Genomic DNA, 14,605 nt, shown 5'->3' with positions numbered 1-14,605 from the left:
CTATAAAATTAAAATTAAAACAAAAATTAAAATGCCTGGGCAAAGAAGTAGGTCTCTACCTGGCGCCGAAAAGATATCAAAGAAGGCGCCAGGCGTATCTCATCAGGGAGGGCATTCCATAATTCGGGGGCCACCACTGAGAAGGCCCTAGATCTCGTTATTGCTCTCTGGGCCTCCTTGTGAGTTGGAATCTGGAGAAGGGCCTTCGACGTCGAGCGCAGCCAATGGGTAGGTTCATAGTGGGAGAGGCGTTCCATCAGGTATTGCAGTCCGGTGCCATTAAGGGCTTTATAGGTAAGAACCAACACTTTGAATCTGGCCCGGAAACGTATTGGTAGCCAGTGCAGTTGGGCCAGGACAGGTGTTATATGATCAGATCTTTTAGTCCGAGTAAGAACTCTAGCCGCAGCATTCTGCACCAGCTGAAGTTTCCGAACCGTCTTCAAAGGTAACCCTACGTAGAGTGCACTACAGTAGTCCAATCTAGAGGTTACCAGAGCATGGATGACTGAGGCAAGGTTCTCCCTGTCCAGATAGGGTCGTAGTTGGGCTACCTGCTGAAGCTGGCAGAACGCATTCTGTGCCACCGAGGCTACCTGAGCCTCCAGAGACAGGAGCGGATCTAATAAGACCCCCAAACTACGGACCTGCTCCTTTAGGGGGAGTGTAACCCCATCTAGGGTAGGTCGGACATCAACCATCTGAGCAGAGGGCCCCCCACCAACAGCATCTCAGTCTTGTCAGGATTGAGTCTCAGTTTATTAGCTCTCATCCAGTCCATTATCGCGACCAGGCAGTGGTTTAGTACATTAACAGCCTCACCTGAAGAAGATGAAAAGGAGAAATAGAGCTGCGTATCATCAGCATATTGCTGAAAACGCACTCCAAAACTCCTAATGACCTCGCCCAGCGGCTTCATATAGATATTAAAGAGCATGGGGGACAGAACTGAGCCCTGCGGGACCCCATATTGGAGTACCCAGGGCCTCGAGTAGTGCTCCCCAAGCACCACCCTCTGGAGTGCCTCCAACTCCTAAATCCACAAGCAGTGCCTCCAACTCCTAAATCCGCAAGTCGCCCCAGAAGGATATCATGGTCAATGGTATCAAAAGCCACTGAGAGATCAAGGAGAACCAACATAGTTACACTCCCTCTGTCCTTCTCCCGACAGAGGTCATCATACAGGGCGACCAAGGCCGTTTCTGTACCAAACCCTGGCCGAAAGCCCGATTTAAATGGATCCAGATAATCAGTTTCATCCAAAAGAGCCTGGAGCTGGCGAGCGACCATGCGCTCTAGGAACTTGCCCAGAAAAGGAACATTTGCTACCAGTCTATAGCTGTCAAGATTGTCGGGATCCAAGGAGGATTTTTTTAGGAGCGGTCTCACCACCACCTGCTTTAGGCAGAGTAGGACCACTCCCTCTCGTAAAGAGGCATTAATCACCTCCTTGGCCCATCCGGCTGCTCCATTTCTGCTAGCTTTTATTAGCCACGAGGGGCAAGGGTCCAGGGCAGACGTGGTCGCCCGCACCTGTCCAAGCACCTTGTCCACATCCTCGAGCTGTACCAACTGAAATTCATCCAATAAAACAGGACAGGACTGTGCTCCGGACACCTCATTGGGTTCAACTGCAACAATGTTGGAGTCAAGGTCCCGGCGGATGTTCATGATCTTGTCTTGGAAGTGTCTCGCAAACTCGTTACAGTGGGCTATTGATGGTATCATTGCGTCCTGAGGACCAGAATGTAAAAGTCCCCGGACAATTTTATAAAGTTCCGCTGGGCGGTTAGAAGATGACTGAATGGAGGCAGCAAAGTACTGCTTCTTTGCTGCTCTCACCGCCTTCACATAGAGTTTGGTAGAGGCCTTCACAAGTGCATGATTACAGGCATCGGGAGTTCGTCTCTATTTGCACTCAAGCCGTCTCCTATCTTGCTTCATCACTCTTAGCTCCGAGGTATACCAAGGAGCCAATTGAGCTCTGCAGCGGAGAGGGCTGTGATGTCCATGTATTAGTGTATATATGGTAAGTGCTGTTTGTATAGGAGATACATGGTAAGTGGAATGAAAGAGGAGGGGGGAGTGAATGGGCAGTAGAATGCTGGATAATTGGCTGAATGTTTAAAATGGCTGACAGTATAAATGGAAGGATGTCAGGTAAATCTGGGTGGATGTGAGGTGGAGTGTGGACGTTAGAGGGTTGTTTGGTGGGTTTATGAGAGGAGAGTGTGGAGTTCGGATTAATACTAAGACCAGTACCTCAGGAATAGATGAAACCATATGCTTAAGTGCCTTTTAAAGTAATCTTGTTATCTTTGTTATTTAATAAATACTTTTGGTTTACCAAAGGCCTGATCCTTGGCTGGGGTTTCACAGACCAGAAGGGAGGGTAAGGTAAATACCAAGGCTGAAGAGTGACAAATGGTGGCAGCGGGGAAGGGAGAATATAACACCACAAGTATTCAGAGCAAACCAGAATTTCATATAAAGATCAAAGGGATTGGGGACAGCTTAAGCACTCAGTCACAGAGGTAACCTGATAGAGAGACTCAGGCAGAGTCTCTGGGACTACTGGTTATAGGACGTGACTGGTGGTGCTGCCTAGCAGGGGGATCTGTTGAGATCTGTGCTAGAGCGGGGAGAGAAACCATAAAAAAGGACAGTCCGGACTGGTGGAGTCCCTGGTGGTGCCTAGTGACAGACAGTAACCACGAGCAGGTAGGAACCTGGCAGGGAGAGCCAGGGAAGGGCGTCACAAGGGTGCACCGGGGCGATTGCGTCAGCTGCCCGGGTCATTTCCGTATTCCACGGAGTGACCAGGGTTTCAACAGCAGCGTCAGTTTTATCAGCCGGAAAACTCCCTAGAGCCTTTTGAAAACCCTCAGGATCCATCAGTCTCCGGGGATGGACCATCTTAATTGGTCCTCCACCCTTGCAGAGGGGAGAACACATTGTGAGTCTAAACCTCAATAGGCGGTGATCTGTCTATGACAAAGGAATAGATGTAAAATTCCTCACTCCCAGATCACCATCCCCTAATCCAGTGGCAAAAATCAAGTCTAGAGTGTGCCCCGATATATGCGTAGGGCCAGTAACAAATTGAGACAGCCCCATGGCTGTCATGGCGGTCATGAAGTCCTGAGCCGCTCCAGACAAAGCGGTCTCGGCATGAATGTTGAGATCCCCCAATACCAAGAGTTTGGGGGATCGCAACAGTAAATCCAAGACCACCTCTGTCAGCTCAGTTAGGGAAGTTGTTGGGCAGCAGGGTGGACGGTACACTAACAGTGCTCCCAGTCTGTCTCACTGACCCAACACAGTATGGAAGACACTCCAGACCATTAGCCACATGGATAGGGTGCCTAACAAGAGGGATGGAACTTCTATAGACCACAGCGATTCCCCCTCCCCGACCCTCGGATCTACCCAGACGCTGGACCGAGTACCCAGGTGGTCACAACTGGGTGAGATTAATACCTCCCAGATCCCTCACCCAGGTCTCGGTAATAAATGCCAGATCGGCCACCTCATCCACAATTAAGTCATGGATGAGAGAGGTTTTATTATTTACCAATCTGGCATTAAAAAGCAGCAACTGGAGATCCGAGAGTTGGCTGATAGAACTACCAGCAATCCTATGGGTGTGGGGAGGACCGGAACACGGCACAGCCACCAATTGTCTGGGCCGAGTTCCCCTAGGCTGGCATGTCCTCCTCACAGCGCCATACCTCCCATTACCCGTCACTGCGCTGACAGGGCCCCCCGCTGGTCCTCCCTCCCAATACAGTATCCTCCCGCCCAGGCACATGATAAATAAAATAAATAACAAAACACAAAATCTGTACACACTCACACACTCACTCATACAAGCACTCATAAATCCAAACAATATAAGAGTAACAGCAGCGCCTCAACAGTCAACTGGTATCATGAGCGATAGCCGTGGCGGCAGGGGCCCAAGAACGGTAGAATGGCAACGCCCCACAACCAAACAAACAACGGCACTGGCAGCAACCACGAAAGCCGTAAAGTCCGGGCAGTACCAACAGCGATCAGCGGCAGCGGCGACGACCCCCAGAACAACTCGAGGCCGTCGAGATGGAACAATAATGGAGCGACTCACGGGCCTGCGACAGCCGTAACGACGGTGACGGCGACTCGAGTGAAGGCCCGCAGCAATGACAGCGGTGGGCGGCGCCCAGGTCCGCGGTAGCCGCCACAACGACAGCAGCAGCCCGGGGCGCAAGGCCACACAGCAGCGACAGCGGGACGATGCCCGGACCCACGGCAACCGCAATGGCGACGACGACGTCCCAGGGCGCAAAACCACAGCAGCAGCGCCGGCAGGGCAACGCCCGGGTCCACGGCAGCCGCAACGACAACAGCGATCCCGGACACAGGACCGCAGCAGCAGCAGCGGCAGGCGGCGCCCGGGCCCACAGCAAGAGCAGCAACGGCGGCCCAAGCCGTAGGGCAGCAACAACAGCAGCAACAGGGCGGAGTCCCGAGCAGCGGCCAGCCCGCACGCGAGCAGGCGGCGGTGGCGGAGATGGAAGGCCGCAACGGCACCCCCCAAGCAGCAACACAGCAGCTACAGCAGAAGGCACAAGTCGCAACAACAGGGCGAAGCAGCAACAGAAAAGCACGGGCCAAGGAGAAACAGCTCTCACCCGACCTCACAGCACCCAGAGGAAGCGTCTCTCAACCGACCTCACAGCACCCGGCTCGGCAGCCGATGGTAAGTGCATACTCGTTCTTGTCTGTGTCGCTCTTGTTATTGGCGTTCTTGCTGCCAATATCTCTTGTGCAAATATCATCCAGTTGCAAGAAAAGAGGAGGAGGCGCTCCCGGTCCCAGAGATAATGTTAAAAGATGTTAATGATGTTAAAAGATATAAACGGTGGCGGAGCTCTAGCCACAGCGAGCTCTTACGCCGCCATCTTTCCTCCACTACAGTACACTTCAGTACAGTACATTTGTTAGTACTTCTTTAGAAGTAGCTTAGCTACAACTACAAGCTCAGTTCAACAGACTGGAAAACTAGCAGAAATGTCATCACTTTCCAAATTCATGAAAGCAACATATAAGATATAGATGAACAACTCCCAGATTAGAGTTGGTTCACACATTCCATCTTCTGGAGACTGAAATATCCATAGTGACATGTATGTTGAATGAATGGACCACATTGTGTAGAAGTTACATGTCACCATACACCCACACAGCTTTCCATTCAAATCTGTTCACATGATCAGCTTCTTTTAGGCCTAGTAGGACATCAAATACACATACTGTACCACTCCTTCAAACATCATAGCACTACAGCTCTCCTGTACAGCTTCTGGCATCCACACTATTTGTTTGCCTTTTCAAAGGTTATCACGGAGATCCTTACTTCCTTTCATTCCAGCTGAGTTGCTTTGCCCCCCTGCCCCGCCCCAGGGAATGGGTGAAACAACAAGTAAATATCTGGACATTTCATTGTAGTTCCCCTTGCTTCTACCTGATTTATGGCTGAAGATTGTGAAATAGCTTAGAGCAATGGAAAGGATGAAACAAGCTCAGAAGAAGGCTGGCCTGTCTTTCCAGCTAATGTGTCTTTCACAAGATGCCAGAAGGTTTTTGTCTTGTTTTGCCAAAGGGTATAATTTGACGGAGATGTGCACTTTACAATGCTCCTAACTCTGGAGTGCCCTCAGGGAGGCTCTAAGGTCAGGAAAGGCTGCTCAGGAAGAAAAGGGTTGGGCTCTTTGAGTATGAGTTACATGGAAGATAGCAAGTAATGTTGCCGTACATGAAGGCTGATGTCTGCTTTCGCTGCAGTGGTGGCATTTCCTTTTTATCCTGCCCATCAATGGTTATTTCTAGAAGAAAGAATTTTGTTGTACAGTGGAACATCCAGCCACCTTTAATGAGTATTTCGCTCCATGCCAGGATTGAGAAGTGGCAGCCCTCCAGATGCTGCTGGATTCCAACTCCTAACATCCCTGACCATTGGCCACAGTGACTGGAATTGATGGGGACTGGGAGTCCAACAACATCTAGAGGGCCACAGGATCCCCACCCCTGCTTTGAGGTGTCACAAGTAGAGATGTAAAGGCCTTATAAGTTTTCTTATTATGCAATTTGCACCTTTCAGAAGCGCCGGTACCCGGTAACCGTGCAGTTCCATCATGAAGGCCAAATCTAATATAGCACATATGTACTTTATTCATCCAAATTCTTTTGTGGAAATCTCCATTTTGAGTTGTATCTGACTAAGTCATACACAGAGTAGACCCACTGAAATCAATGAAATTAAATCAGTCATGATTAACTTCAGTCAATTGATTTCATTAGGTCAACTCTGAGTATGGCTAAGTCAGATACAATCCACTGAGTCTCAAAGTTATGCAAATTAGAAATGCAATAAGGGACTGACATCTAATAATCTTCTTTATGTACTGAAGGTCGCAGTGTATGTATGTATGTGTGTGTGTTGCCCTTTCAGTTTTATTATGTGTGTAATCTCTCTTTCTTTTGAGAATAGCTTGCTAATTCAAATTATTTACAAATACATACATAAGTGAACAAAGCTTTTGTGTTTATTTTTTTTGAAGCAACATAAAATAATATCCAGAAAGCTGGAAGGAAGATATAGCAAGGGTAGTGAGAATCCCCTGTAGCCCAAATGTTCCTGTACCTATGATGTGTTAATAATAATAATAACAACCCTGCTCCACAGGTCTAGTTCACCTGCTTAGGCTGATATACACATACAGACTGGAGGAAGGGGTGGTCTGGAGATGGGTGGTGGTGGATGTCACCCCATTGTCATGCTCAGACCACCTCCTGGTGAAGTTTAGATGTACAACTCCGATCCTCCCCTGCAGGAGTGTTGGACAGATTAAGATGGTCCACCCATGGAAAATAATGGAATCCACAGGATGCCTGAATGCCCTGGGGAATTCCCAGTAGGTACAGCAGGTGGACCCTGTTGAAGCTCTTGTCATGCTGTGGAACAGTGAGGCACGTTGGGCTCTTGACACGGTTGCCCCCGAGTGCCCTCTCTCACACTGTGGAGCCCGGTTTGCACCCTGGTACACCAGTGAGCTAAGGACAATGAAACAGGCTGGACAACAGCTAGAGTGCAAGTGGCGAAATACATGCTGTGAGGATGATCAGGCACGAGTAAGACATCATAACCGTGCCTACTGTGCAGTGCTGAGGGCGGTGAAGATGGCCACCATCACATCCTCAAGTAGCCATTCAGTAGAGCTTTTCCATATTGTCTGGGGTCTGTTGACATCAACTCCAGGAAATGGAGTTTTAGACGCTCTGGAGGCCCACTGTGAATTGTTCGCAAGGCACCTTGAGGGTAAAGTTGCTCGCCTCCATAGCAATCTTGAAGCCTCACCCACATCTACTGTAATCCCCAGTGAGTTGTCCAGTGCAATGTTTGCTGCAACTTTTTGGGAAAGATTTCAGTTGATGAGGCCTGATGATGTGGACAAGGTGCTTCGACAATGCAGCCAGCAATGTGTTCTCTTGACCCTTGCCCTTCTTGGTTTATTAAAACTTGCTGAGGGGGTTTGACTGAGTGGGTCTAGGGTGTGGTCAACGCATTGTTGCAGGAGGGAGTGGTTCCAGCTGCCCTGAATGAGGTGGTGATTTGACTGCTCCTGAAAAAGCCCACCCTGGACTCATTGGTTTGTGACAACTACCGCCCAGTCGCAAATACCCCCTTTTTAGGGAAGGTGATTGAGAGAGTTGTGGTGCAGCAATTGCAAGTACTGTTGGTTGAAACAGCTTATCTTGACCCATTCCAATCTGGGTTCAGGCCTGGTTATGGGACTGAAGCAGCCTTGGTCACCCTGATGAATGACCTCTATTGGGAGAAGGACAGGGGGAGTGCAGCCCTGTTATTCTTACTTGATCTCTTGGCAGCTTTTGATACCATTGACCATGGTATCTTTCGTGACTGACTTGTTGAGATGGGTATTGGAGGCACTGTTTTACAGTGGTTCCGATCCTATTTCCAGGGTTGTTTTCAGATAATAGCAGTGGGTGATTGCCTTTCAGCCCCCTGGCAGTTGTGCTGTGGGGTGCCGTAGTGTATCATCTTGTCCCCTGTGCTGTTTAAAATCTATATGAAGCCCTTGGGAGTGGTCAGCAGGAGATTTGGGGCAAGGTGTCAGCAGTATGTTGATGATACTCAGTTCTATTTCTCTGTAACATCTGCATCAGCAGAAGCCATACAAGCCCTGGACCGCTACTTGGATTTTGTGGTTGGCTGGATGAGGGCCTATAAACTGAGTCTGAATCCCAGCAAGGTGGACGTGCTGTGGGTTGGTGGTTCGCGAGTTTGGTTGGTCAGTTGCCTGCTTTGGATGGGACTGTACTCTGTCTGAAAGAGCAGGTCCATAGTCTGGGGGTGATCCTGGATCCATCTTTGTCACTAGAGGCTCAGGTGATCTCAGTGGCTACGAGTGCCTTTACCAGCTGCAGCTGGTAAGACAGCTGCAGCCATTTCTGGACCAGGATAGCCTGACCAATGTTATCCATGAACTGGTAACATCCAGGCTAGATTAGTGTAATACGATCTATATGGGGCTACCCTTGAGGTTGGTCTGGAAGCTACAGCTGGTGTAAAATGCGGCGGCGTGACTGCTCACTGGGGCAGGGTATTGCCAACATGTCACCCTGCTGCTGAAAGAATTGCACCTATTAGCTACCGGGCTAAGTTCAAGGTTCTAGTTTTGGTGTACAAAGCCCTATACAGCTTGGGACCAGGATACCTGAAAGACCATCTTATCCCTTAAATACCCAGTCAATCACTGCACTCTGCAGATGAGGGCCTCCTGCAGATACCATCTTATTAGGAGGTCCATTCTACACATCATAGGAAATGGACCTTTAGTGTAGTGGCACCTAAGCTTTGGAATTCCCTCCCCTTAAATATTAGACAGGTACCATCTCTGTTATCTTTTCCACACCTACTGAAGACTTTTAAGTCCACAAGCCTTTTAAGTAGAGACCTTGTCCCGGTCTGCATCTGTGTTGGAATGGCTTTTAAATATATTTTTAAACCTTCTTCTTAAAAAAAAAATTTCCCAAAGCTTTTAAAAATGTTTTTAATGCTGTTTTGTTTTAATATGTTTTTAATGGTTGTTTTAGTGTATTTTAAAGTCTGTTTTTACGATGTTTTAAAGTGTTTTTGGTGCTTTTGTTTGCCACCCTGAGCTCTTACTGTGAGAAAGGACGGGATATAAATCTAATAAATAAATAAACTAGTAATCATAACCACACATTCAGGGAGTTGGTATGGCCATGGTGCAGTGCTCAACCAACACAGCAAGGGCTATAGGCATGACAGGCAAATGAAGGCAGGAAGCATCCATGTGGAGTTTCCCCTGCAGCCTTTCCCATTCTTTGGATCCCCAGATGTTGCTGAACTACAGTTCCCATAATTCCTGACAATTGGCCATGCTGGCTGGGGCTGATGGGAGTTGTAGTCCAGCAACATCTGAAGACCCAAAGACTGGGAAAGGCAAGGTTCTGGGGGGGGGGGGGAAGTGTGCGTCTCACATCCCGTAGCCCCAGATCGTTGCAGTGACTACAGTGAAATGCATCATGAACAAGAAGATTAACACTAATTTGTGTCTTGTCTACAAATTCTTCCATTCACTTGAGGTAACCAAGAGACACAACTATTAACAGACTTCAACATGATGTTAAGCCTAACCCCAAATTATGTTTATTTATTTGTAATATTTTAATCTTGTCTTTCAATTCTAATAGATATGCAAATTGTGGGAATGCTGAGGATTTTATATGTGTGTGTTCCTTCTAGATTTTGAATCTTGGTCAAACAATGAGCTTGCTCTTTCACAATTTTTTATTGGACTCAAAAAGACTAGAAACTTTCTAGAACAAAAAGGAAGTTCAGAGTCTTGAGTTTCCAGGGGAAAAGGTCTTTGCCAAATTACCAAGATGTCTCTGCTAATGCATGTTACAATATTGGCAAATTTGTATTTCACTCACTGAAGAATTCACTACATTGTTACTAGCTGACACTTTTAGTCCGTGTAGTTGGTTTTGCATCTCTTGTTAGCATCTCACTCTGCCATAATTAATATCCTCTTCTGTAGATAGGATGTTACTTTTTTCCCCTCTCCCACCCTGTGGACAGGTTTGTGAAATCATTTCCATCACCTCCCGTGCTAGCCTGTCTGCTCTGAAATCTAGATCCTGCTATCAGGCATGTACCAGTACTGCATTTCATTTCTTGATTTTATCTCTTAACCTAATATTTCACAGAGCTGTGACATTTGCTAGGTATATAACAACCAACGCATTTACTACAAATCTGTCCTGTAGTTAAGGTTTTCAGTTACCAAGGGGAATGGATTCACTTTTCCATTGTAAAATAGCTTGAGCAACATATTTTAACTGTACACTGTGTGAAGATATGCTTCCTTTTGTCTATCCTGAGTCTTCCAACATTCAGCTTCACTGGATGATCCCAAGTTCTAGTATTATGAGAGATGGAGAAAAGAAATCTCTCTATTTGCTTTCTTTATACACCCCTTACTAATTTTTTTTCTAAGCAACCTCTCTCCCACAAAAAAACCCACACTGCAATCTTTCCCCATGAGAGTGAAACCAACACGTAGAATGTGGAGGCAACAGCCCATTCTCATTGTCAGTCACCCAGCAAGCAGTATTCAGAGGCATGCAGGCTCTTGAACGTTTAGGCTGCAATCTTGTGTGTAAGGCTCATTGAATGCAATGAAGCTCTTCTGAATAGATAGGTATAAGATTGCAATGTTAGTTATGTTAACAGCCACTGACAGACATACCTGCGACGCTGTTCATCAGAGCCAGTTCAGATCCCATCAGCACATATGCAAAGTTGTGTGTGTCTGTGGTTGCCTCAGATATGCATCATTTTACACCTGCTTACATTTGCATTCATTTGCCATCTTGTTGCCTGCTGGCTTTGATTTGGAGAGATCCTTTTGGGTCTCGTTGAGTTTTCATCCTATCTCATTGCTCACCCTCAATGCCAGATCATGCATAAATAAATTTAATAATCCCAACACAAGATGATTGGAGAACTCCACTGCTTCTTTCCTTCTGATATGTATGTCCAATTAATCCTACTCTCAGTTACCAATCCATAAGAAAGAGGTATTATCCTTTCATTCTTTGTCTGCCAAGTTGATAAGGAGTTTGAAATAAGTTCCACTAATGTCAGTTGGGTATACTTTGTTGTGGTTAATTATGACATAAGTTAAGAATCTTGTGTCACATATGATGAATCTTTAACACTGAAACCTGTATCCAGATAGCCATTCCCTGCATTGCTGAGTATGTAATTTATTGTTAAACTGGAAAGGTGGGAAGCATGTCCCAGAAAGAAGAAGAAAAGGTATAAAGCTATGCAGGGTTTTGCTCTATGGTTTGGACACAAGCAATAAGCACAACTCACAGTTGGATTTTGAGAGTCATGAGGTGCAGTGAATCATTTCAGACCCTAAAGAGGCTCCATCTGAAAATGTTCTTAGCAAAGAGGTCATGCCTACATGACATCTGAAAAGTGAGCTCCTTTGGATCAGAAATCAACCCTCAGCCAGTGAAATTAGAAATGGCCAAAGGCCATTACATACCTGGTATCCTATTGAGCGTCACCCAGTAATGTTCATCTGGACTGTAGGTGTCCTTGGACCATTCCAGCAAATCAAGAGCCCTTTTGTCATTGAAAAGAAACTCCACAAAGGGCCTTGTTAGGGCAATATAGGCAGAGCCAAAGTAAATGGTCAGATTGTGGGGTGGAGGTGATTTGCGGATCTTGGTCTTTTTCATGTAAGAAGCCTCTTTGTCTATGTGTTCCCTGTAAACATATTTGGTCCTTACAGTAATAGGTTCCGGAGGAAGGATGCCAGGGGTGATATTTTTCCCTTTGAAGCCTTTCAGGTGCAGGACAATTTCCCTGTTGCTTTTCAAGGGGAAGTCTTGTCCGCACATGTTGAGAACATACTTCCACCGGATCCCCGATCGCAGGAGGTCCTTCATACAGTTCAAATCGGCCTGAAGCCTGGAGATCCCCGCATAAATGACCGGCTCTGCTTTCGACACGAGGAAAGCATTGGGGAAGCACTCGACCAATTTCGCCACATCTCGCTTGTACTCGAGAGGCACCTTCTCGTCCACGTGGATGCAGTACACGTTGTGGGGCGCGTAAAGAGCCCGGAAGCCCCTTTCAAAAGTACCGAACTCTTTGTGGAGGGTAATGACGTAGGCCAAGGGGAAGGCGACTTCTTCAGCAGAGAGGGATCTCGTGAGGTAGTGGCTGCCCACCACGTAATCGGGGCAAGCGGATGAGTTCTCGAAGGCCGTCCAGAGATGGTTGCCCCAGACGAAGGCGTTCCTCCCGTTCGCCAGAGCATCGCAAGTTTTGCGGAAGAAATCGCCTTCTCCCCGGGACGTCTTCGCCGGCTGCTCCCGGTGTCGAGCCCCTCGGGAGACGGGAGGCTCCGGCTGACCACGGAGAAAAATCAGCAACGCCGTTAGGCCACTCAGAAAAAGGATGGCAAGCACGTACGAAAGCTTCCGAAGCAGCATCGTCGTTTGGGAAAGAAGAACAACGAAGGCGCCTTCGTTCCTGCGGAGAAACACGCTCCCGTTGGTGCCGGCGACTGCAGCCCCCCGAGTGCTGCATGCAGCCCGGCGCTTCTCAGCTGGGCGCCTTTTCTGCACTGCACCGGGGTTTCCGCATGCTCACCGCCCCAAGGTCTCCAAGGGATGGGCTTTTTTGTTCGCTCAGCCGGTTGCTAAGCAAGCAGCTTGGCTGCCTCTCCCTACTGGCTGCAAGCGATGCAAACCGAGCGTTCCATCAGCCCGAGAGGGGCAAGGACCTAACCCGCGCCGCACCCTCTCCCGGCTCCAAGGCTGGACTCCTCTCCAACTCTTCAGGGTCCCCCAAAGTTCCGCGCCTCAGCCCCGCCTTCAGGGACCAGGCTTCTTTGCATATGAAAGTACGGGGCAGCTCCCGGCCGTGTGATTGGCTGGCGAGGCCGCGGTTTCCCCGCCCACTTCTCTTCAGCTGCCTGTCCTTTTTGTCCGAATCCCTGCGCGCTGAGCAGGTGGTGGGGCATGGCTTCTGCTTACCACGTGAAAAGACCCTACTGTTTGCAATCCCTCAGCTGGAGGGCGCAAGAAAAAAAAGTCATACAAGCCAATGTAAACACAGATGCTGCTCAAGATGAGAGACGTGGAGCGGGGTAGGGAGTTATGCGCCTTCAAGTCGATTACGACCCTATGAATCAGCGACCTCCAGTAACATCTGTCATAAACAGTGGCGTCACTAGGGTTGGTGTCACCCGGTGCAGTAACTCATGGTGTCACCCCCATGGACCTCCTCCCGTACCAGACCATACAGAATCCTTAGCAATGTTTTTTGTACTAATGTTACTATTGATGTGATCAAAATAAATCTGACTGAAGATGGGCCTGAATCTCGTGCATCGTCTCACTCTTCCCCCTCCTGTTTTCCTTCAGGTTCTTTCCCAGGTGCCAAATGATTGTCATGCAGTTATGGCACTGCAGTTGTTGCCTAGATTTCTGTGGGCATAGTTGCATCTGAGGCTGTGGTTTTTTTTAAAGGAAAAAAACCAATAATAATCCAGTGGTCGTTTTCAATAAAACACCGTCTTTATTACATATGGAATTGTTTGATCTTGCAATCCAACAGCATTACAATTTAAAATTAAATCTTTTAAATAAAGATGCTTTCATAAAGCTCTTTTTTCAAATTGAATAGTGATGGGGCAGAAGGCTTTTTAAGTTAATAATCACAGGTACAATAAAAATGACCTATTGGAGCAACTCCTATAATTAAATTTCAAAAATTGTTTACAGACTGTTGTGCTTGACTCTCCCAAAAACAACCCTTTTGAGGCAGGTCAGTATTGTTCCCATTTTGCAGATACGCGACTTGAAGTTAATAAAACTGAACTTGGTGGCAGCCCTTTAGTCAGTCTGGCATAGGGTGCCCCTTCAACCCAGGCAGGCCTGTGCAAAGGCCACATATTTGCCTGAGATAAGCATTTTGCTTAAAGAGACATTGCTTAGTTTCTATACTCTTTGGAAGCCACACCTTGTTATCCCATCAGTGTTAGGGTGGACTTATTTTATGTGGCACCCTCAATGTGCTTGGGAGTTTTACAGGACAGGTCCCTTTCCCAAGGAGTTTACAATTTAAAACTGGAGTGGGAAAACAAAGGAAAGTGGTGGCAAGTATAAAGAGGAAAAATATGTGGTCAGTACAGTTACATGTACAAGTGTACTTAGGGTTGGCTTACAGCAGCCTTTGCCCACCTGGTGCCTTCCAGATGTGTTGGACTACAACTCCCATCAGCCAGCTGGAGGGTACCTGGTGGGCGAAGTCTGGCTTACAGACTTAGTAGTAGGAACCCAGGAACTGGGGCTCTGCAGGGTTGTGCCAAAGGCTTTGCGGAGAGGGGCCATGTAAAGGAAGTGAGTTGAACATCATACAGGAGTTCTGGGAAGCAGCTCCAGGTGGGGGGGACTGCCGGGGGTGGGAGATGCAGCCATTTCT

At 47.7% G+C, this 14,605-nt stretch overlaps 1 protein-coding gene across 4 annotated transcripts in view; it reads right to left on the bottom strand.

Moving 5' to 3' along the window:
• The window catches only part of GCNT2 (glucosaminyl (N-acetyl) transferase 2 (I blood group)), a 120,902-nt gene that overhangs the window by 20,338 nt on the left and 85,959 nt on the right, over positions 1-14,605 (bottom strand). Inside the window, exon 1 of one of the 4 annotated variants that reach the window (XM_061591801.1) lies at positions 11,655-13,064. The exons of the other annotated variants lie outside the window; for them this stretch is intronic. Coding sequence (XP_061447785.1) covers positions 11,655-12,609 — 955 coding nt within the window. The 5' untranslated portion in view covers positions 12,610-13,064. Of the gene's footprint in view, positions 1-11,654; positions 13,065-14,605 lie in introns of those variants that run through there. 4 annotated transcript variants of the gene reach the window in all.

Source organism: Rhineura floridana, chromosome 1 (genome assembly GCF_030035675.1).
Source record: "Rhineura floridana isolate rRhiFlo1 chromosome 1, rRhiFlo1.hap2, whole genome shotgun sequence".
Classification (NCBI taxonomy): Eukaryota; Metazoa; Chordata; class Lepidosauria; order Squamata; family Rhineuridae; genus Rhineura; species Rhineura floridana.
Note: the sequence above shows the minus strand (reverse complement) of the source record. Positions and strands in the feature narration are given on the sequence as shown.